General features: G+C 44.0%; 1 protein-coding gene across 15 annotated transcripts in view; it reads left to right on the forward strand.

The window, feature by feature from the left end:
* CLASP2 (cytoplasmic linker associated protein 2) overlaps window positions 1–27049 on the forward strand; it is a 276272-nt gene that overhangs the window by 240550 nt on the left and 8673 nt on the right. For all 15 annotated transcript variants that reach the window (XM_077811095.1, XM_077811084.1, XM_077811089.1 and 12 more), the window contains 3 exons: window positions 9564–9757; window positions 11702–11830; window positions 20759–20965. In XM_077811095.1, the coding sequence (XP_077667221.1) occupies window positions 9564–9757; window positions 11702–11830; window positions 20759–20965 (530 nt within the window). The remainder of the gene's footprint in view (window positions 1–9563; window positions 9758–11701; window positions 11831–20758; window positions 20966–27049) is intronic.

Raw genomic sequence — 27049 nt, forward strand, 5'->3', positions numbered from 1 at the left:
AGCTTGTAATAACATTTTCTAGAGATATGGTACTGGCTGTGAACTTTATGTTCCCAATTATTAACTGGTCTGAATTGAGGCAAAACACTGATGACCAGCTGAGGATCTGGCCCCACATTCTTGAAACAAAAAGATGATGACCACTAAGTTATCATCCTATTGAGAGTTTGGTTTGAAGCATGTCCATATGTCCCCAGGATTATGCAGCACTGCTTCGTCTACCTTGCCTTCTCTTAATCACTACTTTTTCATCCATGTCAATCAGTACAGTATCCTCTGTTATTTATTTATATTGATATTATATTCAATTTATTTTACATTACCCCCAGATATTCAGTGTGCCCATTTTTGTATTGAAGTTGCTTGGGTTGGAGGGAATGGTGGTTTAACAACTGGATAGGGAACAGTTGTGGCTTTTGGTATTCCGTTCCAGTTTAGAATATGCACAGCTAAATGGTAGATGGGCAATAGCAGTGGATTGTGGACCAGTGGAGAGATTCCTCTTTAAGTAAAGGAGAAGAAAGCTTGTAGTACATGTACAAGTTTACTAGTGGCTGGCAAACAATCTTTACTGTCCTACCAAGTAGACCTGAGACACTTAAGTAAAATTATAAATGATTTGAATTACTCTTTCATTTTGATAAGTACCTCATGTTCATTAAAAATAAATTTATAAAAGGTTTTAAAGTCTAATTCTAATGGTGTTTACCTTATAAACTGCTATCCATGCTCAGAAACAAATTCAAGTATGTAGAAAAGTTATTTTGTGAAATTTGTTCATGATGAAATTATTTCATATTAAATTGAATACACAGATTTGTAATGAAGTCTTAACTTTTCACTTTTCTTTAACGTTGAGCATACACCAGCAAAAGTCCCCTGGCCTCTTGACACTCCCAATTGTACATGCTGTACACCTTACTGAAAATCTCAAGGAAACCTTTAAAAAGGTGATGGCAATGCAGAAAAACTGGTAGGGGGGATTGTTACTGTATTGCTTCAGAGATAGCGAATATTTTGAAATGAGTATTCAGTTATAGTCTAATCTTTATTATGTTATTAGAGCCTGGTGAGAAGGGAATTCTTGCTTCTGTCTCAACTGTAGTTCTGTTATTAAGCAATGATTTGCCATAGGAACTACCTGAAAGAAAACAATACACTCTCTGGCATTGTTTGTATTCAGATTTAGTAATTGCACTCAGAGTGAGATTTACGAGATTCTCTACTTGAAAAATTTACTCTTATTCAGCTTTATTTTCTTGAAACGTCACCATTTATATAGCTAGTTGTCAGCATTAAGAGCCACTGTCAGTCTTCAATTATATTTTATGTAAGATAAAAAGATATGATATGTACTGGATCTAACCTAAGTGCAGTTCTACTTATTGACATAGCTTTTTACCAAGTGATGTTTGGGGTAAGTAAATGGCCAATGTTCATGTTTTACTATTTACATGGCCAAATACAGTTTTATTAATTATGGGAAACCCAGTATGTTTCTGGAACATTACTGTAAATACAAAAAGAACAGATTCAGACCATTTTTAGGGACAGTCAGTTAATGGCCAGACTGATCCTAGAGACACCACTGGATGTAGCTGTTACAGCTGCCCGCCCGGTCTCCATGACAGTGGTACTGAGGTGGGTTGTGGGGTTTTTTTGTTGGCTACGCCTCTCTAGATTGCCCAAAGAGCTACAGACTTCCAGTTTGAAGGGCCATAGTCTTTGCGGAGAAGATAGATTTTTCTCTCCACATCCTGAAGGATTCTCGGACCACGTTACGCTCCTTAGGAATCTACACTATGGGACAGAAGAGAAGATGTACCTCTCAACCACACCACAGGTCACAATCTTCTCAATACCCACCATCTCAGTGCTGTTATGAGCCACAGTGTAAGAGGCCCAGGGCTCAAAAGTAGGAACAGTCTGCACCCCAGTCCATGACCTCTCAAACTGCCTCTTATAAGCACTTCTGATGAGCTGGTTGAGGTCCTGAACAATGATACCTTACGGCATCAGCTGCTATCTATACACCTGTCACACCACTCAGAAGTGACCTTACCCTACTTCACAGCAGTTAGGACCAGCTCTAGAGCAAAGAGATTGATTTCTAGCCCTGAACCTACAGGGTGCCTACTTCCATATCTCAATACAGCCATCGTACAGGAGATTTCCTACTGCTTACCTTTGGGGCAGGATCATTATCAGTACAGACTGCCCCACACAGGGTCTTCTTCAACGTTCTCATCATGGTAGTGGCATACTTACCCTGGTACAGTTACTGGACTTTATCAGCACCAACCTGATGCAGTACGAGCGAGAGCGCTCCTCTCACTACCCACATTCACCATCCTGGGACACGTCTCTTTAATATGCTGGGGAGCTCACCTACACGACAACAAAGTTCAGGACAAATGGCCTTCCACAAAAATGACCTTCCATATCACTCTTTTGGGGCTAAGGGTTGTCAAGAGTGCCTGTGCGCGCACACTGCCTTTCATCAAAAGCAACACACAAAGGTCATGATGGACTTAATATGATGTGTATGTTTTGTATAAACCACCAAGGAGCTGCCAGATCGCCCTCCCTCTACAAGATAGCATTCAATCTTTGGAATTGATGCACCCATCACAATGTGCTCATCTCAACTGTCTATCTACCAGGGATACAGAATGTGACAACCAACAGTCTCAGTTGGAATTTTCTCATGACAATGAGTGTGTACTGAATTCAGAGGTGCTTCAAGATATATCCACCCTTTGGGGAACCCTGCCTATGGATCTCTTCACTACTTAACGGCACAAGAAGGGTCCTTGTTACTGCTCCAGAGCCGGCCTGGGGAAACATTCACTGGCAGTTGCCCTCATCTTCCCATGGGACAGGGCCCACTTGTATGTCTTTTCCCAGTTTCCTACTCTATCCAAGATTCTGTTGAAAATTCAACGAAACAAAGCGAGAGTTATTCTGATTTCCCCTCTTGACCATGACAAGTCTGGCTCCCTTACCTGACACAGATGGCAGTATGCCCTCCTGTTTCTCTTCAGCCCATTCCTCACCCACTCTCTCAAAACAATGGGCTGACCCTTCACCCCAACCCGCAGGTCCTCCGCCTCCAGGCTTGGCTCCTTCTTAGTTCCAAGGCTTAGAGACAGAATGCTCTGACAAGCTGAAAGACATGTTGCAACACAACCACAAGTTGACCACCCGTCATACTTATCTACAAAATGGAAACGACTGCAAGTTTGTGTCATTCCAAACACACAGACCCAACCTCATCTTTCCTCTCTCTGATTTTGCACTACATTTGAAACTCTCACTCAGCTCACTTAAGGTACATCTCGTGGTGAGAATGGCTTCCCACTTGATGTTTGCTCACCCACTAATGTGTAGATTCTTTAAGGGCATTGGGAATCTCTTTCCTCCTTCTCCCCCCCCATCCATGTGACACCACCCACTGCAACCTGGGACTTTAATCTAGTTCTCAGGGCTTTGGCTTGCCCTCCCTCCGAGTCCAGGGCAACTTATTCTCTTTTACACCTGTCCATGAAGACAGCATTTCTAATTGCCATCACGTCAGCTAGGCACACAGGAGAAATAGTGGCCCTGATGGCACATCCACCATTCACGGCCTTTTTCTTTTTTCCTTTTTTTTTTTTTTTTTTTTTTTTTAAGGTAAAGTAACTCTAAGGCCATATCCCAAGTTTCTCCCTACTTTTTCTGCACTTTCCATATGAATCAACAGATCTATCTCCCACTTTTTTCCCAAAAGCACATTGTAACAACTGGGAGACAGTTGTGCGTATGCTAGATATTAGAAGGACATTAGCATTCTACTTGGACAGGACTAAGGACTTCAGGAAATCCCCTGAACTCTTCCTTTCATCCACAGAAAGATCCAAAAGCTCTGTGATAGTGCCTCAAAGACTATCCAGATGGGTCTCTAGTTGCATTAATCACTTATCAACGGCGCAACTTGCTTCTGTCCATAGTCCATACGCACTCCACGAGGTCAGTTTCTACCTCAGTCATGTTCCGTAGGGATACCCTATCTCAGCAATCTATAGAGCAACGACTTGGGCCTCTGCCCATACTTTCCCAGAACATTATGTGATCACTGAAGATTTGGCCGCTGACACCATCTTCAACTCCACAGTACTCTCTGTAGTAAAAGATTCCACTTCAAAGTTCCAGCCTCCAGTGGTGGGTACTGCTTGGGAGTCCCCTAAAGTGGAGCATCCATTGGGACACTACTCGAAGAAGAAGAAACGCAACTTGTGCAGTAACGATGGTTCTTAGAGATGTGTGTCCCTATGGGTGCTCCACAACCCACCCTCCTCTCCTCTACTTCGGAGTTCTCTATAGGGCTGTGTGGTAGAGAAGGAAGTGAGGGGGGTTCGCCCATGCAGTGCTAAATAGCCTTAAGGCAGACCATGAGGGAGGAAGAGCACATGTGCGGGATCAACGGGACACTGCTGCCAAAAATCTCGATTAGAGGTGCAAGGGCACACAGGCACCTAAAGTGAAGAACCATCGTTACTGCACAAGGTGAGTAACTTCTTCTGATTGTCCTGACATTTTATTGACTGCTTGGTAAACATTTTATTTGTCCTCAAAGTCCTTTTTTTTTTTGTGGGTAAGTAAAATAAATCCTGAGCTGTAATCTAATCCCATTGTGCCACTTTGGCACAGGAAAAATGTGAGAAGGCACATAGATCTTCCTAGCTGATTCCCTTACTGTCATTTATAAGGCTTTACATCACTGTGGCAATGTAAGGTCCTTAAAACATTTACAGGTTTTATGCTCCTGGAGGAATGGACTAAGAATGGGAACAGTTAACGAACAATCGGAACATTAACAGTGTTACTATGCAGGCAGGCTGCTACATTTCTGACTCAGAGAATGAGATCTGTTAACTAGCAGGCAGGCTGCTATTTTCTGGCTCGGGGAAAGAGCCTTCCTCCTCCATAATAAAAAGACCTACCCCTGCACACCCCTGGTGAGCCGCAGTAGCTAGCAAGAGGGACAGAGTCTATCTCGTTTGTTGGCAGGCATGCACGCCCAGCTCTGCCCCCGACAGATATCATCTTCCCCACAGGGACGCACGCCCAGCCCCTCTCCCCCTGCACTGATTTGCATCTCTGAGGCTGCTCTGGGCACTCTGGAACAGAAGTGCTGCCTGGGCTGCTGGGGAAGAGGCACGTATCCCACCGCAGATTTGCATTTTTCTGCACGGGGGGCACAGAAATATGCGGGCCATACGAATTCTGCACCCCCACAGGGGCACGGAATTCTGTCAGAAGTAAAAATCATCAAATCTCTCTATTTAGCAGGGTGTTACCGTATTACAGAGTGAGCCTCTTTCACCACTCAGGACATGGTGTTTCTGGTAATTTTAGTAAATTGAATGGAACTACTGACTTACTACTGCACTATAGGGTGGGTAGAAAGCTGGCTAGATTGTCGGGCTCAACTGGTAGTGATCAATGGCTCCATGTCTAGTTGGCAGCCGGTGTCAAGTGGAGTGCCCCAGGGGTCAGTCCTGGGGCCGGTTTTGTTCAATATCTTCATAAATGATCTGGAGGATGGTGTGGATTGCACTCTCAGCAAATTTGCGGACGATACTAAACTGGGAGGAGTGGTAGATACGCTGGAGGGGAGGGATAGGATACAGAAGGACCTAGACAAATTGGAGGATTGGGCCAAAAGAAATCTGATGAGGTTCAATAAGGATAAGTGCAGGGTCCTGCACTTAGGACGGAAGAATCCAATGCACCGCTACAGACTAGGGACCGAATGGCTAGGCAGCAGTTCTGCGGAAAAGGACCTAGGGGTGACAGTGGACGAGAAGCTGGATATGAGTCAGCAGTGTGCCCTTGTTGCCAAGAAGGCCAATGGCATTTTGGGATGTATAAGTAGGGGCATAGCGAGCAGATCGAGGGACGTGATCGTCCCCCTCTATTCGACATTGGTGAGGCCTCATCTGGAGTACTGTGTCCAGTTTTGGGCCCCACACTACAAGAAGGATGTGGATAAATTGGAGAGAGTCCAGCGAAGGGCAACAAAAATGATTAGGGGTCTAAAACACACGACTTATGAGGAGAGGCTGAGGGAGCTGGGATTGTTTAGCCTGCAGAAGAGAAGAATGAGGGGGGATTTGATAGCTGCTTTCAACTACCTGAAAGGGGGTTCCAAAGAGGATGGCTCTAGACTGTTCTCAGTGGTAGCAGATGACAGAACGAGGAGTAATGGCCTCAAGTTGCAGTGGGGGAGGTTTAGATTGGATATTAGGAAAAACTTTTTCACTAAGAGGGTGGTGAAACACTGGAATGCGTTGCCTAGGGAGGTGGTGGAATCTCCTTCCTTGGAAGTTTTTAAGGTCAGGCTTGACAAAGCCCTGGCTGGGATGATTTAACTGGGAATTGGTCCTCCTTCGAGCAGGGGGTTGGACTAGATGACCTTCAGGGGTCCCTTCCAACCCTGATATTCTATGATTCTGTGACTTTACTTGCATTGATCATTCCAGGCTTTACTTGTATTGATCATTCCATCATAGTAACATTGTTAATGTTCGTAATGTCTGTCAAACATTAGTATTCCAAAAAATTGGACAGGCATGCTGGATTTTTTTTAGCATAACATAAGAATGGCCATACTGGTATGATGGCGGGGAGGAGAGGAGGCATTGGTAGGATAAGACTGAACTCTTTTCAGGGGATGGGAGATTGATTACATTTGCCTGGTGGCCAGTTTCTCATGAGAATGGGACTGGGGATTTGGTTCCTTTACCCCTGGGGATATAGGATCTGCTGGTCTGGTCCATAAATCTGGCACCACCATGCTGCCTCAGTAGGACTTTCTGCCGCTTTGGTTCTGTGAGCTAAGCAGGTTTTATTGTTTTTAAAGTAGCAGTGAGCTTTTACTTTACTTCCAGGATTCATCTCTAGCTGCAGCAGCCACTCCTCTTGGCAGTTCTTATTCATTGCCTGAGGTGCTTACTGCTGTTTAAACAATAAACATAGGAACTGCTCAAACTTGTTTGTGTGAAGAAGTGAAAATGGGGTGGCAGATTTTGCAGTCTGATTCCTGCCATTTTCTTCCTGTCAGGGTGAAAATGCCAACTGAGAGTGAGGACTGACACCTTGTTTTATTGTGTGAAGAAAGGACAGAGATTTCTCAATTAGCTTTAACTGCTGCTTGCCATTATATGTTTTCCAGGATCCATGAGGGGGTCAGGGCACTTGAAAAGGCCATTTTGCGGGCTGCCTGCATGTCAGCTACCAGGGTATATCAAAAAACCTGTGACTGACATTTTTTATTCCCAAGTTTAGTGACTTTAATTAGGTACCTTTTGCATGTTCAAACACCATCTGGCACACAGTGGAAAACATGCTCCATTTTCTTTAGAAAGAAATTGCAGAAAAATGAAGGGCTTTTTTCAAATATGTTGTTTTTTTCATTTGCTTGATTTCAGGGATTTGGCTGGAAGGGGATGCGCGCGTGGTGAGTAGGGAGGGTGAGGGAAGAGAGGAGAGAGACAGTGGGGGGGGGGGCTTGGGGGAGAGCAGGGGTGGAGTATGGGTGGGGCCACAGACAGAAGAGGCTGTCTGGGGAGCTACTGCCTCTCCCAAGTGGAAGCTTCACCCACCGCCCATGTTCTTTACTATAGTTTCAACCATTTTGCCTGGTACTGAAGTTATGCTTAGCGCCCTGTAATTTGCATGATCGCCTCTGGAGCCTTTTAAAAAAATTAGCATTGCATTAGCTACCAATTCATACTATGCATTTAATTTCTTTGTTTGGTACCCAGAGCAGTATTATACAATGTCAGTCCTTCAAAAACTGCTAAATTTCTTAGGACATGAACTTATGCAATAACCTTTGAATGTGTGACATCAGCAAGGTTGATGAGAATATCATGCTGATGAAATTTATACTGTGGAATTAACCTGTCAGGGCAGAGTATATGCCTCATTTCCCTAATATAATGTCAATATGTGTTCCCAATAATAAAATTTATCATGGGAACTTATCTTCAGTGTGTGTGGTAGGACTAATGTGGCCTTGGTACTAAAAATAATCATATTTAGTAAAAGTATTCTCTGTTCCAGTCCTCTGTACTAATTAATGACTATCATAGGGTTGAGGCAAAAAACAGTTTCAGTGTATCCTTTAGGTGAACATTAATGGTCTATTTATAGAATTTGTAAGCATGCATTATTAGTCATATAAACTCTAACATACTTATTTATGGATGAAGGGGAGAGAGGTACTACTTGAATAAACCATTTTTGTTTTCATGTATCCATGTTTTTGGCTATTCATCCAAAACAGAGGATAAATAGAACAAGTGGAGTTCTATTGTGTGCACTGCAGAAAAAGTTTTGATCTAAAATATTCAGTAGATGGTGAAAATTTACACAGCTCTAATTAAATCACTTTTTCCTAGTTTTGTCTCCCTAAAGTGACTTATTGTTACTAAAGAGTAATAATGTAATAATAAAAAGAAAAGGAGTACTTGTGGCACCTTAGAGACTAACCAATTTATTTGAGCATAAGCTTTCGTGAGCTACAGCTCACTTCATCGAAAAAAAGCTTATGCTCAAATAAATTAGTTAGTCTCTAAGGTGCCACAAGTACTCCTTTTCTTTTTGCGAATACAGACTAACACGGCTGTTACTCTGAAAAATGTAATAATAAACTCAAAGACTGATTAACATGTGATTTATCTGTATGTGATGTCATAACAAATTTTGTTGCAGAAATATTTCACTTGCAGCTTAGTGTCAACATAAAATAGTCCTAGAGAAAGGTACAAGACTGTCTCTGCTTAATCGCCATGTTTTGCAGATGTGAGAAAATTTGACTCCTTCCATTATGTGCCTTGTAAAATAGAAGTTTATTTGAGAGAGAGATTTTTTTGTTTGTATCTTTTACCTTTTTTCCTTCAAAAGTACTGTGAGGTTCTTAATCTTCTACCTGGACAGCAAGACACAGGCAGAAGAGTTCCCTTTTCAAAGGCCAGAGATGTCTTACTATTTGGTAACAAAGTAAAGACAACAACTTGATGTTTGAATTCACATTGGAGACCAGGTTTTATTGAAGTTTTGCAGGCATCTTGGGTTGACTGCCCAGTCTGTATAAGTATCAGTCTAGTTATTCATGCCTTGCTCATCATTATGGTATCCCTCCCGTATATTTTTTAAATTCTCCTACACAGAGAGAGCTTGTCCTAGGGTCAGCAGCGGCAGCCCTGTGGAATTCTTAGTCTAATCAGCTTCACATACCTGTTCAGTCATTGGAAGATTCAAGCTGCAGTCAGTTCATTTGCAAGTTGTTTTTTGCCATGATGCCAGACATTTGTTGCTCAGGAATGCTGACCACACTGAAAATACAGTATTTGTGTTCATTTTGAGAGTAAAAACGTCCTTGCAGACAGAGCTGAGGAAAAGAAAATAGTTTTAAGGCCTGTCAGCCTAGAAAGTATCACAGCATTATGTGATAGGAGTTACTTTTTATCAACTCTACAGTTTGAGGAATATGTCCATTTATTCCTTTTTAATAGAGCCTCCCATGGACCATTCTGATCTGGTTGCAGAGTTACTGAAGGAATTGTCAAACCATAATGAGAGAGTTGAAGAAAGAAAGGCTGCTTTGTATGAGCTTATGAAATTGACTCAAGAAGAGTCCTTTGGTGTTTGGGATGAGCACTTCAAAACGATACTACTTCTGTTACTTGAAACTCTTGGGGACAAAGAGGTAAGTTCAGACTAACCCAAAGTTGACCGTGCACGGAAATTTCTTTTGACATTAGGGTCCATTCTTCAATAACACTTCACATGGATGAAATTCATATTGCGTTTAAATGGTATCTCTAGGAGGGGATAGACAAGTATCAGGTAGCAGTAAAATACTTTTTAATGACAATCTACAAATGGGACTAAGAAAATGCTATTAAATTTCAAATAATCTCAGTGCCCCAAAAAGTAAAAAGAGGCAGTCGTCATGTTTACGTTACAGGGTTTTTTTGTCTTTTGGGTTCTCCCAGTGTCCAGTCTTGTTGACTCCAACTCTGTCCAGTGTTCTTTGCATTAGGCATATACAATCTAGCATCTGGTAATGGACTGGATAGGGGTCAGGTACATGGCTTTTTCTCCATACTACATATTTATGTTGAGCTAGCAATTTAAAAAAATAAAATAAAAAATAACTGAAAAATATACACACTTTTGTATCAAAAGGGCATTTCTCTGGTTCTCCCTCCCCTGCTTCCTATACTGGCTTCATGTTTCAGGTGATTTTTGTGGTGGATGACGGTATAATGCATATTATGCACAGTGGGTACTATTCATTTGAACTGTGGGATGGGAGTTATGGAAGCTTAAAATTGGTTGCTCATCCTTTTTTTACCTTAGGGTTGGGGATATTCAGCTAATTACTATGAAATTCAAAGTATTCTTATTTGTAGATCACCTTCTAAGTGGGCCATGCAAAGCTTGCCTTTAAAAAATGTCTAAATAAGAAGTGTGTGTATAATACGGACGTAAATATCGTTTAGAAAGATCACCATTTAAACTATAAAATTATATTGTTTAACCGGATAGCCAATTAAAAGGAGAGGGGACCAGGTACCTAGTTTGTCCCGATGCAGCCAAAGCAGTCACTCCATGCCACCCCAGCAGCAGCTTTCCTTCCCTTCACTGACCAGTGCGCCATCCGCCTCCGCAGCCGAACCCTTCCAGTGGCACTGGGAGGCCGGGGACTACTTTACACACCCCTTCTCCCCCCCCCTCCGCGACTGGGCTGGGGGCCACTGCTGCTAGCACAGCTGGGGCTTGGGTCAGTCTCTGTTGCAGGAGAATTGGTTGAAGACCTGCACGAAGCGGATTAACGGTTACGGTGGGTTAATGGTAAGACTAACACTTACCAGTTAACCATTTAATATTTTACATCCCTAGTGTATACATCTCCCTCCTATCCCATATTCTCCTCTTTTGGAAAGGAGGTTTCCCTAGCTTTCTGGGAGGATACGAAACAGCTTTTGCTGGCCCCTGCTATGTTCCAAGGTATAAAATCCTAAAACACATACAACATTATGTATAGGAAATAAATTTTAAGTACTTTTGGTGGTTTCTAAAATGTAGTTGTTATAATTGGCAAGTCCCTTTCAGTTTTGTATAATTAGACTTACTATAATTAGTATGCCATAGTTAGACTTGTAAGTAGACGTGTCTTCTCAATCAGAGATACTCAAAAATTGCAATAACATTTTTGGAAACTAAAATATTTCTAAGCCATTTTTTGGTAAAATAAGTGGTTTAGACAAAATATGGCGGTAATGTTGTGTAAAGGTTTTATTAGCACTCGCTTGGGATGATCTGCATATGTTGCTTGTGATTTTGCAGGCATGCATTGCATCTACATATATTGCTTAGTAAAAACTTCATAACACCATGTAAGATATATGTATAGAGAGGGGGTGAGAATATGGGTTGTGTTGCTGTGAAGATTTTTCTGATAGTTCCATGTGCTTCGAGCTTGAATGAATAGGCTTGTACTGTATGCATTTGGGGGGAGCTTATTATAATTTACATTATATTTCCACTATCAAACATGTTTGTGTCCAATTGCTGAGCTAATATTAAAAGCACATTGTCTGTTCAAAGAGAAATAACTCAATTATATACAATATTTAACCTTTAGCATGCAATCAGAGCTTTGGCATTGAAAGTTTTAAGAGAAATTCTAAGGAACCAACCAGCAAGATTTAAAAATTATGCAGAGCTTACAATTATGAAGACACTAGAAGCTCATAAGGATCCTCATAAGGAGGTTAGTAAGCGGCTCTGTGTGTTTGGTGTATTTGAGGATATGACACATGTCAAAGCACAAATCAAATGTAATGTTCAAAGAATATGCTTGATAAATGATTCAAATGCCAGTGGGGAAGTAATTGGTTTGATAGTCAAGGATTCAGTAAATATTGGTTAATAAAGGCATGTTATAGTAGGAAGAATTACTGATTTATGGACCCTGAAATGCACAATTTCAACCCAAATAAAATGGATTCCTACTTAGCTATTGTCCCCAAATGAGAGACACATGCCCCCAACTCTGAGCATCAGATGGATCACTTTCAGGACTACTAGAAGGATAAAGAAGATAACCTTCCTTTTAAGCTATAGGTCCTGGAAGAAATGTGTACACAGGGAAACATTTTTATATTGTATCATCACCATCATGTTTTTGCTTTTCAAAGTGTATTTCTCAGAAAAGCAAAAGCATTAAATGTATGCTACATCTAGTTCAACAGAGGGAAAGGTGAAAAAAGATACATCTTGATATAATTTTTGTAAACAGAAGAAAAGGAGCAAATATCATGGTTGTCATCATTTTGGTATGTCTCTAAAACAACTAAATTAATTTGACTGCAAGTTATATGCCACCTGGAGATGTAGCAGCTCTTTAAAAGTAAATGAAAGGTGTCAATGAAAAACCCTATGAGAATCTACTTGTATGGCATGGTGTTGTTGCAAACATCATATATGATGATCAGAGATAGAAGAATTACCAGGTTCTGTGTCCATTGATGAATTCTAAAATGTTTTGTAGCAACATGGTTAATCCAGAGCCTGGTAATCCATTGATAATCCGTTTTAATAATATACAGAAATGCTCTCAATTATGCATAAAAATACCAACACTTTAGAAATTCCTTGACATGTTGTTTGCTGTAACATAGTGCTGTGAATAGTGCAACTTCATGGTTTTAAACTGTTTGTGCAGTCCCGGGGGTCATGCAGCTTTAAACATGCCCCTTCAAACAGAAGAACGCTGCCCTGCCACTGGAATCAGTGCGGCATGGGACCTCAGCTTTTTCCCTACCTAGTATCTTTGGCCAATTAGTGGCTGGGTAGAGTGTTGGGGGAGACAAGTAATTTCAGGGGGACTCTGCACGCTGCCCCGGCCCCGAGCGCCGGCTCCACAGCTTCCACTGGCCGGGAACCGCAGCCAATGGGAGAGGCGGGGGAGGCCCCAGTGGGCAGAGATAGTGCACAGAGCCACCTGGCTGTCCCTGTGCCTAGGAGCTGAGGGACATGTCACCACTTCTGGGGAGTCACCTGAGGTAAGCGCCACCCGGAGCCTGCACCCTGAACCTGCTGCCCAAACGCTGAGGCCTCCCCCACACCCAAACTCCCTTCTGGAGCCCGTACCCCGACCCCACCCAAGAACCCTCACCCCAACCCGTTGCTCCAGCCCGGTGAAAGTGAGCAAGGGTGGGTGAGAGCAAGCGACAGAGGGATGGGGATGAAGTGAGTGGGGAGGATGGCCTCAGAGAAGGGGTGGGGCCTCGGGATGGGGGCGGGGCAAGGGTGTTCAGTTTTGTGTGATTAGAAAGTTGGCAACCCTACATAAAATTAAGCAATTCACATAAATATTGCTTTTGAGGTCGGCAGACAAAGAAAGAAGTAAACATTCCTCTCATTTTTTAAAACTTAACTTTCACCAGTGTTTTTTTTCCAAATTTTTTTTTACACTGTGTGGAACTAATTGATTGCCTGAGCTCAAGTTTTTGAAACTTGTGACTGCAATCTCTCCCACGACCCTGCCCTCTCACATTAGTCTCTCATTGTTTCCTCTTTTTCTTCCCTCCCCATTTATTCCATACAGTATATTCATTATTACATTCTCTCCATCACTTGTTTTCACTTCCCCATTCCACACCCTTTCCCTAGCTGTGTTCATGAAAGAGAGAAACAAAGGGAGAAAGGGGGGCAGAGTTGGGGACAGAACGAGAGCTTTGTAGACTCTTCCTCCTCACCACTCCCGTGAGTCCCCGCACACAATCGCCAGAAGTGGCAGGGAGAGTATTGGTGCATTCACCCCTCCTACTTCCCTGGAAGTGGACAGGGAAAGTGCAAGCCCTGGCATGTGAGTTCAAACTCACCCTACCCCCTCCCAGAAGCAACCAGTGAAGGGGGACGTTCTAGAGCTTCACGTAGCAAGCAGCACTCTGTACATCACAAACCTGGCTGTGTGTAGTGCCATCCAGCAGGGAGCACAGTTGCAGAAGCATGCCTTTTAGGGTAGAAACCTGTCCAATATCCACATTTGTATCCACATCCTCTTGATCTGCAAGCTGTTAGCACACAACTAATTACTGTTTTGTTCCCTTACTAAATCCTCTATTAGTTGAAGATTCCGGTGCTAATTTTTGCTATTTTTTTTTCTAACTTTTATGCCTAACTTCTAGACTTAATTTCTAACTTTTATGCGTAACTTCTAGACTTCTAGCCAATGTAAAAATATATGTGCTGTTATCTAAAATAATTTTCTTGAATGAATGGAAAATCTGTCTCTGATCAGCAAGTACCTACAAGAAGTAGAGACTAGCAGCTGTGTTAGTTTGTATCCGCAAAAAGAAAAGGAGTACTTGTGGCACCTTAGAGACTAAGCTTATGCTTAAATAAATTAGTTAGTCTCTAAGGCCATGTCTACACTACGAAATAAGGTCGAATTTATAGAATTCGGTTTTGTAAAAAGCGTTTTTATACAGTCGATTGTGTGTGACCCCACACAAATGCTCTAAGTGCATTTAGTCGGCAGAGTGCTTCCACAGTACTGAGGCAACCGTCGACTTCCAGAGTGTTGCACTGTGGGTAGCTATCCCACAGTTCCCGCTGCCCGTTTGAATTCTGGGTAGAAATCGCAATGCCTGATAGGGCAAAAACATTGTCGTGGGTGGTTCTAGGTACATATCATCAGGCCCCCCCTTCCCTCCCTTCCTCCCTCTGTGAAAGCAATGGCAGACAATCGTTTCGCGCCTTTTTTCCTGGGTTACCTGTGCAGACGCCATACCACGGCAAGCATGGAGCCCACTCAGCTCACAGTCACCGTATGTCTCCTGGGTGCTGGCAGACGCGGTACTGCATTGCTACACAGTAGCAGCTCATTGCCTTTTGGCAGCAGACAATGCAGTATGACTGGTAGCCATCGTCGCCATACTCCAGGGTGCTCTTTTAGCCGACCTCAGTGAGGTCGGTCAGGGGCGACTGGGCAAACATGGGAGTGACTCAGCCGGTCATTTCCCTTTTAAGTTTCGTCTCATGGCAGTTCAGTTCTGCCGGCCGTCCTACTGCACCGTCTTCTAATGAGCAGCCAGGAGATGACCGATGGCTAGCAGTCATACTGCACCGTCTTCTGCCAGGCACCCAGGAGATGACGATGGCTAGCAGTTGTACTGCACCGTCTGCTGCCAGCAAGATGTATAAAGATAGATGAAGTGGATCAAAACAAGAAATAGACCAGATTTGTTTTGTATTCATTTTCTCCTCCCTTTCTTCCTCCTTCCGTGAAATCAACGGCCTGCTAAACCCAAGGTTTTGAGTTCTGTCCTTGAGGGGGCCATTGTGTTTCTCCTTGATGCAAAGCCACCGCCTTTGTTGATTTGAATTCCCTGTAAGCCATGTTGTCAGTTGCCCCTCCCTCCGTCAGAGCAACAGCAGACAATCGTTTTGCGCCCTTTTCCCTGGATTGCCCAAGCAGACGCCATAGCACAGCAAGCATGGAGCCCGTTCAGCTCACTGCAGCGGTTATGATCATTGTAAACACCGCGCATTATCATGCAGTTATGCAGAACCAGCACCTGAAAAACCAGGCGAGAAGGCAACGGCAGCGCAGTGATGAGGACATGAACACAGATTTCTCTAAAACAGCGGTCCCCAGCAATTTGGAGATCATGGTGTTACTGGGGCAGGCTCATGCCGTGGAACGCTGATTTTGGGCCCGGGAAACAAGCACAGAGTGGTGGGACCGCATAGGGTTGCAGGTATGGGATGATTCCCAGTGGCTGCGAAACTTTTGCATGTGTAAGGGCACTTCCATGGAACTTTGTGACCTGCTTTCCCCTACCCTGAAGCGCAAGATTACCGAGATGAGAGCAGCCCGCACAGTTCACAAGCGAGTGGCAATAGCTCTGTGGAAGCTTGCAACGCCAGACAGCTACCGGTCAGTTGGTAATCAATTTGGAGTGGACAAATCTACTGTGGGGGTTGCTGTGATGCAAGTAGCTAACGCAATCATTGAGCTGCTGCTATCAAAGGTAGTGACTCTGGGAAATGTGCAGGTCATACTAGATGGCTTTGTTGCAATGGGATTCCCTAACTGTGGTGGGGTTATAGACGGAACGCATATTCCTGTCTTGGGACCAGACCACCAGGGCAGCCAGTACATAAACCGCAAGGGGTATTTTTCAATGGTGCTGCAAGCACTGCTGGATCACAAGGGACGTTTCACCGACATCAACGTGGGATGGCCGGGAAAGGTTCATGATGCTCATGTCTTCAGAAACTCTGGTCTGTTTAAATGGCTGCAGGAAGGGATTTACTTCCCAGACCAGAAAATAACTGTTGGGGATGTTGAAATGCCTGTAGTTATCCTTGGGGACCCAGCCTACCCCTTAATGCCCTGGCTCATGAAGCCGTACACAGGCACGCTGGACAGTAGTAAGGAGCTGTTCAACTACAGGCTGAGCAAGTGCAGAATGGTGGTAGAGTGTGCATTTGGACGTTTAAAGGGTTGCTGGCGCAGTTTACTGACTCGCTCAGACCTCAGTGAAACCAGTATTCCCATTGTTATTGCTGCTTGCTGTGTGCTCCACAATCTCTGTGAGAGTAAGGGGGAGACGTTTATGGCAGGATGGGAGGTTGATGCAAATTGCCTGGCTCCTGAATACGCGCAGCCAGACACCAGGGCGGTTAGAAGAGCACAGCAGGAAGCGCTGTGCATCAGAGAAGCTTTGAAAACCAGTTGCATGACTGGCCAAGGTACTGTGTGACACTTCTGTTTGTTTCTCCTTGATAAAAACCCGCCCCCTTGGTTGCCTCTAAATTCCCTGTAAGCCACCCACCCTCTCCGCTTCGATCACAGCTTGCTTGCAAAGGAAATAGTCACTATTGTTTAAAAAACATGTATTCTTTATTAATTGATTATAAAAATAGGGAGATAACTCACAGGGTAGCCCAGGTGGGGTGTGGGAGGAGGGTAGGAGGGAAGGAAAAGGCCACTTTAAAACTTGTTGATTGCCAGCCTTCTGTTGCTTGGGCTGTTCACTGGGGTGGAGTGGTTGGGTGCCTGGAGCCTCCACCCCCGCGTTCTTGGGCGTCTGGGTGAGGAGGCTATGGAACTTGGGGAGGAGGGAGGTTGGTTAAACAGGGGTTGCAGCGGCAGTCTGTGATCCTGCTGCCGTTCATGAACCTCCACCAGACGCTGGAGCATGTCCGTTTGATCCCGCAGTAGCCCCAGCATTACCTCATGCCACCACCTCTCCTCGCGTTCATCGGCCACTTTCCTGTACTCTGCCATTGTGTGCCTCCACACATTCTGCTGAGCTCTGTCAGTGCCGGACTGCATGAGCTCAGAGAACATTTAATCACGCTTGCTTTTTTTTTCACCGCCTGATCTGAGATAGCCTTTGGGACGGAGGAGGGAGGCTTGAAACATTTGCAGCTGCTGGAGGAAAAAAAGGGAGTGAAGTATTTTAAAAGATACATTTTACAGAACAATGGGTATACTCTTTCACGGTGAACAACACTATTCACATTACGTAGCACATGTGATTTTTGGTACAAGGTCGCATTTTGCATCTTATATTGAGTGCCTGCGGCTGTGGTGTTAGAGATCACACACACGCACACAGTGCTGGGCAACAGAATTCGACTTGCAGGCGGCCAGGGTAAGCCATAGTCTTTTGGCTTCTGTAACCTTCATAACAGCAGCGCCCTCCTCTCCCGTACCAAGCAAAGCACGTTGAGTTGGCCATTTAGTGATGCGGTTTTCCTGTTAACGTGCAGCAGCAGAAACCAAACTAACCCTCCCCCCCCCCCCCACCACCACATCCAACTTTCTGGGATGATCACTTTACCCCTCCCCCCACCACATGGCTGGTATCAGGGAAGATCCCTGCTAGCCAAATGCGAACAGCTCAGCGCCAGTGCCGTGCCCTCCCCCGCCCCCCGGCGTGGCTGACTGCGGGGAGGATTTCTTTTCAGCCACAGGCCACCTCTGAATGTTCCCTTAATTCCCCTATTTCAACCAGGTTAACATGAACGATATCACTCTCCTGAGGATAATACAGACAGATAAAGAACGGATGTTGCTTGAATGCCAGCTAACACCGGGACCATACGCTGCCAGGCTCTGTCATCAATGATACCAGATTACTTGCTACTAGCATGATGTGGTAAAGTGTCCTACCATGGAGGACGAAAGAAGGCTGCTCTCTCCAGAAACCTTCTGCAAAGGCTTGTAGAGTACCTCCAGGAGAACTTCATGGAGATGTCCCTGGAGGATTTCTGCTCCCTCCCCAGACACGTTAACTGACTTTTCCAGTAGCTGTACTGGCCACGAATGCATTCCAAGTCCTCAGGACTACTTAATCATTAAAAAACACTTGCTTATATAACATGTATTATATTTAAAAAGGTACACTCACCAGAGGTCCCTTCTCCAGCTTCGTTGGGTTGGGAGGGTATTTCAGTCAGGGTGAGAAAAAGATCCTGGCTGTCGGGGAGAATGGTGTGCAGTGTGCTCTCCTCAAGCTCGTCGTCCTCCTCATCTTCCCCATCCGCAAAGTCCTCAGGCATGGCGGAGAGAACCCCATCATCAGAATCCACGGACAGGGGTGGGGTAGTGGTGGTGGCCCCCCCCTAGAATTGCATGCAGCTCAGCGTAGAAGCGGCATGTCTGGGGCTCTTGTCCCAGAGCGTCTGTTTGATTCTTTGGTTTTCTGCTAGGTTTGTTTGAGCTCCTTAAGTTTCATGCGGCACTGTGTTGCGTCCCTGCTGTAGCCTCTGTCCCTCATGGCCTCGGAGGTTTTTTTAAATGTTTTGGCATTTCGTCTTTTGGAACTGTCAAAGTTCCTCCCCCACTCTGAACTCTAGGGTACAGATGTGGGGACCTGCATGAAAAACCTCCTAAGCTTATCTTTACCAGCTTAGGTCAAAAACTTCCCCAAGGTACAAAATATTCCCCCCGTTGTCCTTGGACTGGCCGCTACCACCACCAAACTAATACTGGTTACTGGGGAAGAGCTGTTTGGACGCGTCCTTCCCCCCAAAATACTTCCCAAAACCTTGCACCCCACTTCCTGGACAAGGTTTGGTAAAAAGCCTCACCAATTTGCCTAGGTGACTACAGACCCAGACCCTTGGATCTTAAGAACAATGAACAATCCTCCCAACACTTGCACCCCCCCTTTCCTGGGAAATGTTGGATAAAAAGCCTCACCAATTTGCATAGGTGACCACAGACCCAAACCCTTGGTTCTGAGAACAATGAAAAAGCATTCAGTTTCTTACAAGAAGACTTTTAATAAAAATAGAAGTAAATAGAAATAAAGAAATCCCCCCTGTAAAATCAGGATGGTAGATATCTTACAGGGTAATTAGATTCAAAAACATAGAGAACCCCTCTAGGCAAAACCTTAAGTTACAAAAAAGATAGACAGACAGAAATAGTTATTCTATTCAGCACAATTCTTTTCTCAGCCATTTAAAGAAATCATAATCTAACACATACCTAGCTAGATTACTTACTAAAAGTTCTAAGACTCCATTCCTGGTCCATCCCTGGCAAAGACCAGCATACAGACTGACACAGACCCTTTGTTTCTCTCCCTCCTCCCAGCTTTTGAAAGTATCTTGTCTCCTCATTGGTCATTTTGATCAGGTGCCAGCGAGGTTACCTTTAGCTTCTTAACCCTTTACAGGTGAGAGGAGCTTTCCCCTGGCCAGGAGGGATTTCAAAGGGGTTTACCCTTCCCTTTATATTTATGACAGGAACGTAGTTCTGATAGCATGGATTTCTCTCCCCATACAGTGATCAGATCCAGTACATCCCGTTCGGTCCATGCTGGGGCTCTTTTTCGATTCTGGGACTGTATGGTCACCTGTACTGATGAGCTCGCCTGGCCAAACAGGAAATGAGAGTCAAAAGTTCTCGGGGCTTTTCCTGTACACCTGGCCAGTGCATCCAAGTTCAGAACGCTGTCCAGAGTGGTCACAATGGTGCACTGTGGGATAGCTCCCGGAGGCCAATACCTTCGAATTGCGTCCACACTAACCCTAATTCGAAACGGCGATTTCAGCGCTAATCCCCTCATTGGGGAGAAGTATGGAAATCAGTTTTAAGAGCCCTTTATGTCGAAAAAAATGGCTTTGTTGTGTGGATGAGTGCAGGGTTAATTCGATGTAATGCTGCTAAATCCGACATAAACTCGAAGTTTAGACCAGGCCTAAGGTGCCACAAGTACTCCTTTTCTTTTTGAAGAAGTAGAGGGTTACAGTAGGGAAATTGTGTGTTAAAAATATTAACTGAGACTTCAGCAGTCTGTCAAGGGTGAATGTGGAATAGCAATCACTAAAGAGATTCCAGGCTTGACTCAGCACCTATTGCCAGGGAGACGTGGGGAATGCTAATGTCTGTATTGCCACAATGCAGAAGTTAGGCCTAGATTATTACCCACATTTTCAGAAGAGCCGCTTCCATTTAGGAACTGCTGGGTGCTGAGGATTTTTGAAAATTTGTTTCCAATGGTCTCTTTCAGTCCAGATCATTTTACAGTACTGTAGAGCTGTAAATAAAACTAAATAAAATATATTGATTTCACTGCAAGGTTCAAGAGCAGAACTGTCAGAATTTAGACTGCACAAGCTTTTTTTAAAACTATTTTCTCCATTGTTTTATTTAATCTTTTTTTAGGTGGTGAGATCTGCTGAAGAAGCTGCTTCAATGCTGGCGACTTCCATTAGCCCAGATCAGTGCATCAAAGTACTTTGTCCTATTATCCAAACTGCAGATTACCCCATTAATCTGGCTGCAATCAAAATGCAGACAAAAGTGATAGAGAGAGTATCTAAAGAAACGCTTGCTCAGCTTTTACCAGAGATTGTGCCAGGTCTAATACAGGTAAGAAACTATAGCAGATGTAAAGAATTAAGCAGAAGTTTAAATCTCTTTAGCATATCACTTAGCTCTCATGGAAAACTTTGATCCGATGAAGTGAGCTGTAGCTCACGAAAGCTTATGCTTAGATAAATTTGTTAGTCTCTAAGGTGCCACAAGTACTCCTTTTCTTTTTGATTTGGGTTGTAGATGGTTGCATTTGTGGCCCCGTGATGGAGTATACAAAGCCCACGCTGGCCCAGGAATGGTTAGAGAGAGCTTGAGAGCTCCATCTGGTATACCTGGAGAGGGTGTAGTCAGGTTGAGGGAGGAACTCGAAAGAGTGTGACACAATCTCGTGGGAGGAGAGGCTGTATAAGGAAGGTGGGGAGTGGGAGAAAGGTATAGTTGCAGGAGACAGCATTAGCTATGTAGTGAGCCCAGTGAAGGGATAGTACTCGCAGGAAGTTTCTCTCAGGAGATTGAGTCACAGGGAAGAACAGAGAAATGGAGAGGCTGAAACTTCAAGCCCAGCAGAGGTGAGACAGGTCCAGTGGTATTTATAGTGTAGATTCTATTTTTGTTGGAAAGGCGGACCAAAGGGAAGCCTTTGGGGTTTGCTGTATTTGTTTCAATGCTGGTGTAGGACATTATTGCCCTGGCAAAAGCAGCACTTTAGAGGAATCTGCCAGAGGCCCAGGTCCCAAACACAGGAGACCCTCAGAAAAAAAAACCACAATGGGGTGCTCAGAGATAGGTCCAAAATATCTTTGTTGTTTGGAGCAACGTCATTCTGATTCTCAGTCAGCTAAAATTAATGATAACTGTCTAGGATTTTAAGAAGATACATTAAAATTTAATGTGTTCCTAAAGAGTAAAACTATTAAATTAAATTTCAGCTTTTGGGGCTATTATTAGATTACTTTTAAGTAGTGGTTCTCTTTGTGTTTCAAAACTGCCCTGTAAAGCTCTCGCTTCATTTCTTAAAATTAAATATTTTAAGAACGAGGGGGGCAGGATTCGGTTTTTGGAAAGAGAGTCTACTAGGTGACTTTTTTTGTGTAAAGTTGACCAAAGAATGAAAACATTGGAGAATCTGTTTTGGGGCAACTGAAGTCTGGTTTTGTATTGATGTGCAGAATAATCTAGCAGTCATCTTACCAAATTTAGTTATTTGCAGTTTTTAATTGTGCCGTTGATTAGAAATGGCTCTTATTTACTTCAACAGACCACAATGCACGGAAGCCCTAAGATCTTAGAAACATTAAAAAACATTTATCTAGATGCAACACGTTTTCAGCCTTTAGAGTAGATTAGATGATTTGAAACCATTTTAGTGATACTTTATTTTCAGGAAGATTTCACATTTCTTAATTTAGTGGCCGGTGATGATATACATTGAAATTAACATTTGAGAAGTCCTAGTTCATGTTAAATAAATAATATTATGCAGTCATCATATTTATGGTTCACATGCTGATCTCTGCTAAATCATTAAGAATCTTGATCCAGTGAGGTTCTGAGTATCACCTATTAGATGCTCAGCACATTGCAGGATCTTATCCTACATTTGGGTGACTTAAATTGGCTCTACTAATTCAGTTTAAATGCTTTGTATATTTAAATACCATGTAATATTTTTCCCTGTTCCTTTAAAATAATTTTTATTTTCTTTTTTATAAAATCCACTGTTTTAAAAATGAGAAAGAAAAGAGAAGACAGGGCCACAAAGCATGTGTCTACACTGCAATAAAACATCTGTGGCTGGCCTGTGTCACCTGACTCAGGCTCTGAGATCCCATGACGGGGAGGGGCCCAGACTCCAGCCTGAGCCCAAACATCTATACAGCAATTTTATAGCCCTCCCAGCCCAAGCCCCCGTGAGTCCCAAGTCAGCTGACACAGGCCAGCCATGGATATTTTATTGCACTGTAGACATACCCAAATGGTCTCATAGCCGAGCTGAGGTTTGGATAGGGCAGACTGAAGTATAGCTTAAATGTTTTTAAACTTTGCTTTATGTTAACCTGTGTATTAAAATGGAAAATATTGTACCAGTTCAGCTGTGCTTCTTTCCGATATTACTTTTTTGGCACAAAAGATACTTTTACAGTGCCATCATAACCCTCCTTATAGGAAGTGCAGAAAATGTTGCCACAGGTAAGGTTGCCAGATACTTTCCATTATAAGAACCTGTTTTCAGTTACTTATAATTTTGCTAAACTTAAAAGTTTGGACTGAAATTTTCCGTGCTAAGTGTCTCAGGCATGTGTGTGTGTTTGTTTTTTGTTTTTGTTTTTTTGGTCAGGGAGGGGAGTTTTAGTAAAAATGATTCAGCGGTTTCCAAGAAATAGATTAGGGAAAAGTGCATTGTTTTGCCCATTAAAAAAAAAAAATCCTGTAACTATTTTGCTCCATGCTTTGGACCAAGGACTTGAAATTTGGTCCTGTTGAGACGGGAGGAGTCGCCCTCTTGTGAGGGATCCTTTTTTTGCTATCCCCATGAAAACTTGCCCATATATGGACAGGTTCTGAACCTCAGAACACTTCTATTTGCTCATGATCTGGAGAAGCTTGTTAGACTTTAGCTAAATTCTCCAAAGATTCCACCAGTACTCGGTATATTCTAGCCCAGCTCCGCAGGAAGATAGAAGTGAAGAGCGGGATACAGACAGCGGGAGCTGGGGAAGGGCAGGAATAGAGGAATGGGGGTAAGAGCAGGAGCCAGGGAAGGAATAAGAGCAGAATTGGGGGATAGGAGCCAGATGGGGATGGGGGGGAAGAAGCTGGAGAAGAGAGGCTAAGAACAGAAGAGGACAGGGAGAGGCTGAGTGAAACGGGGAAAAGGGTCTCTAACCACTAGCAAACATTCCCTTCAGAACCTGGAACTTAATCTGGTAGTCCTGAGTCTGCATTCTTCTGCTGTCAGCTGTGAAACCTACTGGCAAAGTGTGTGTGTCATCCTACTCTAGTGTTGGTCCACATGGAGGATGTCAACCTGCTGCTGCTGCCAGTTACTCCATGAGCTCAAGTAGTAGATGTCTGTGGACCAAATGGTCCAAACTCTGTTGATGAGTTAAGTTGGGGGTCAGTCTGATTCCACAATATTTGGTGGGGAGTGTTTAAAAGAATTAGAAAGTTACATTTTAAAGAAACATACATTTAAATGGGCATTACAGTTGTGACGTCAAGCTCTCAAAGGTTAGGAAATTCCAGAAGTAGGGTTGCACAAGCAACCATGTGGTTACCTCCCTCTTTGGGGACCTCTCATAGGAGAGAATCCCTTTGTAAGATGCGGATTCCCTTCTTAAGAAGAGAGCCAAAGTTGAGGTTCCGTCGCAACACCAAGGGAAAGGATTTTACATCTATTTCCTGATCCCCAAGAAGAATGACCATCTGACACCCATTCTGGACCTCAGAAACCTCAACAAGTACATAAGAAAATTCAAGCTCATGACGCTAACTCCAGGGGACGGTATCCTTTCCTTGTTCCAGGGAGATTAGTGTGTGACTGTCAACTTAAAGAGTGCTTACTTTCATGTGGCAGACAACATTTGCTTCAAGGGCCTGAGGCACTGTGTGGAGATGTGATATTATTAGTTCAGTCTTTCCTGTTGGCTTGTCCACAACACTGAAAGTCTTCACCAAGCACCTTCTGGTAGTTGATGTGCTCCTCAGACATCAGGGGAAATTGTGGTCTGTACCAGTTGTTTTCTGAGAGTAGTCACTGAGGAAAAGCCCTGTTGTGAGCGGTGCTTAGCAGCCAGTTGTCCCAATATAGGTAGACAAATATTCCTAAGGCTATTAGAGCTGATAGCCTTTTTGACCAACATCTCATTCTTTGCTTGCGTGAACATGAACAGATCATTACACACCAAATATACATGACCTTTGAAGGAGACTGTTCCTCCTAGAGTGCTCAACAGCTTGATTGATGAGAAAACAAGGACAACAGCCACTGGGGGCGGGGGAGAGGTATCCTTTGCTCCCCACATCAGTTGCCATCATTGCCTCCAGCCGAGACTGGTGTGTGCATTTTGCCAAGACCAGGGGTTCTCAAACTTCATGGCACCGCGACCCCCTTTGGACAATGAAAATTACTCCCCCCTGGTTGAAGCCTGAGCCAGCCCAAGCTCCCAGATGGGCGGGGAGGGCAAAGCCCAAAGACTTCAGCCCCAGGCAGGGGGCCTGTAACTTGAGTCCTGATGCCCAGGGCTGAAGGCCTCAGGCTTTGGTTCTGGGCCCCAGAAAGTCTAAGTCAGCCCTGGCAACCCCAATAAAATGGGGTCCCGACCCACAATTTGAGAACTGCTGGCCTAGACCATCAGGTATTTTAGAACACCTGGGAGTCCAGACTTCATATGAGTGTACTGGAACTCAGTGCACTGCAGTGATCCCTCAAAGGTTTTCACCTATCTCTGCATCATCATGTAGTACAGGTGCTTACAGACAACACCACGGCCACATACTTCAGCAATAAACAGGGAAGAATGCATTCTTAGTGGAGGCAAGAAAATTTTGGATGTGGTGCATGCAGGTCCAAATCCACCCAGTAGCTCTTGCATCTTGCTGGGGAGAACACGAAGGCAGACTTCCTCAGCAGGAGGTCTCAGGATCAACTTGAGTGGTCCTTGAAACCAGCACTAACCAGTGCTATATTTTGCAGAAGGAGCTAAAGGGTAATAGTCCGGTATGCTTGCAAACAGAACAAATGGCAAGCATATCGCACAAATGCACACAGATAACTGCTGTCTCTGAAATGTTTCTGCTGGACAGCACCAACTTCCTATTAATAGCCCCAAGAGGTATGTCTACACTGCAATTAAAAACCCACGACTGGCCCAGGTTTGGGCTTTGGGGCTGTTTAATTGCAGTGTAGCCTTCTGGGCTTGGGCTGGAGCCCAGGCTCTAGGACCCAGAGTGGTGGAAGGGTCTCAGAGTTTGGGTTGCAGCCTGAGCCCCACAAGCCTGAGTCAGCTGGCATAGGCCTCACAATGGGGCCTTGTGATCGCTAGTATTCTGATCCCCTGAAGCTAGTCAGAGAAACACTGTACTTATTGCCTCTGTCTTCAGCCCTCCTGTCTCAACCGCAAGAAAGGATTGTGCAACCCAACCCAGACACTCCCCTTACAGTGTGGAGGATAACCTGTTGACTTATGTGGATCATTTCTCCTCTTGGAGGATGCAGGCCATCCTCCTACAATCCATGAACGGTTCTACCATAAAATGCTGTAAACAAAAATGGAAAAGGTTTAGAATCTGGGCCACTGGTAGAGGACTCACGCCATCCTGAGCTGGGGTTCCTGCACAGCTAGAGTTCTGTACCTGATGTCTCAGGGCTTATTCTTAGCCTCTTTAAGGTATCTGCTTGCCGCGATTACGTTAAGGATAAACATCCTCTTTCATCTTGTTGTCGCTAATTTACTTATGAGCATGGTAAATGCATTTGCCCCCATTAGGCAGCCCCCACCTTCATGGAACATAAATCTTGCCTTAACAGAACTGATGGTTTGATCCTCTTGCTTAAGCGTCTCTTGAACATTTATTGATCAAAGTGGCCTTTCTTACAGCAATTACGTCTGCTCGGAAGGGGACTGAGCTTAGTGCTTTTGTGTCTGCTACATAATGAAGCCCCATCCAAGTTTTGTGCCTAAAGTGGTCTCAGATTGCCACCAATCTCAGTATATTTCTCTCACTGCGTTCTTCCCCATTTCCACCCTGGGAAAACTTTTTCTCCATACCCTAGATGTAAAGAGGGTGCTCTGTTTTTTACCTGTAAAAGATCAAGCCCTTTAGAAAATCCAGTAGGTTATGGGTAGCATATGGGAAGAAATGTCAGGAAGTACTCATTACCAAACAGACTTTCACATTGGATTCGGAGATGTAAGGAACACTGCTACATTTTATCTGGAAAATCAGTATCCTGTGGTTTTAAGTCCCTGTCCATGAGAACCAACACAGCTTCTATGGCGTGCCTTAGTAAGGATCCCCTCATAGTGACTTGTAAAGCAGCAAGTTGGAGTTCAGTGCACACTTTCACAAAGCACTGCTCCTCAGGCTTAGGCCTGGTCTACACTGTGGGGGCGTGAGCTAAATCAGTCTAAGTTA

This window comes from Eretmochelys imbricata, chromosome 2 (genome assembly GCF_965152235.1).
Source record: "Eretmochelys imbricata isolate rEreImb1 chromosome 2, rEreImb1.hap1, whole genome shotgun sequence".
NCBI lineage: Eukaryota > Metazoa > Chordata > Testudines > Cheloniidae > Eretmochelys > Eretmochelys imbricata.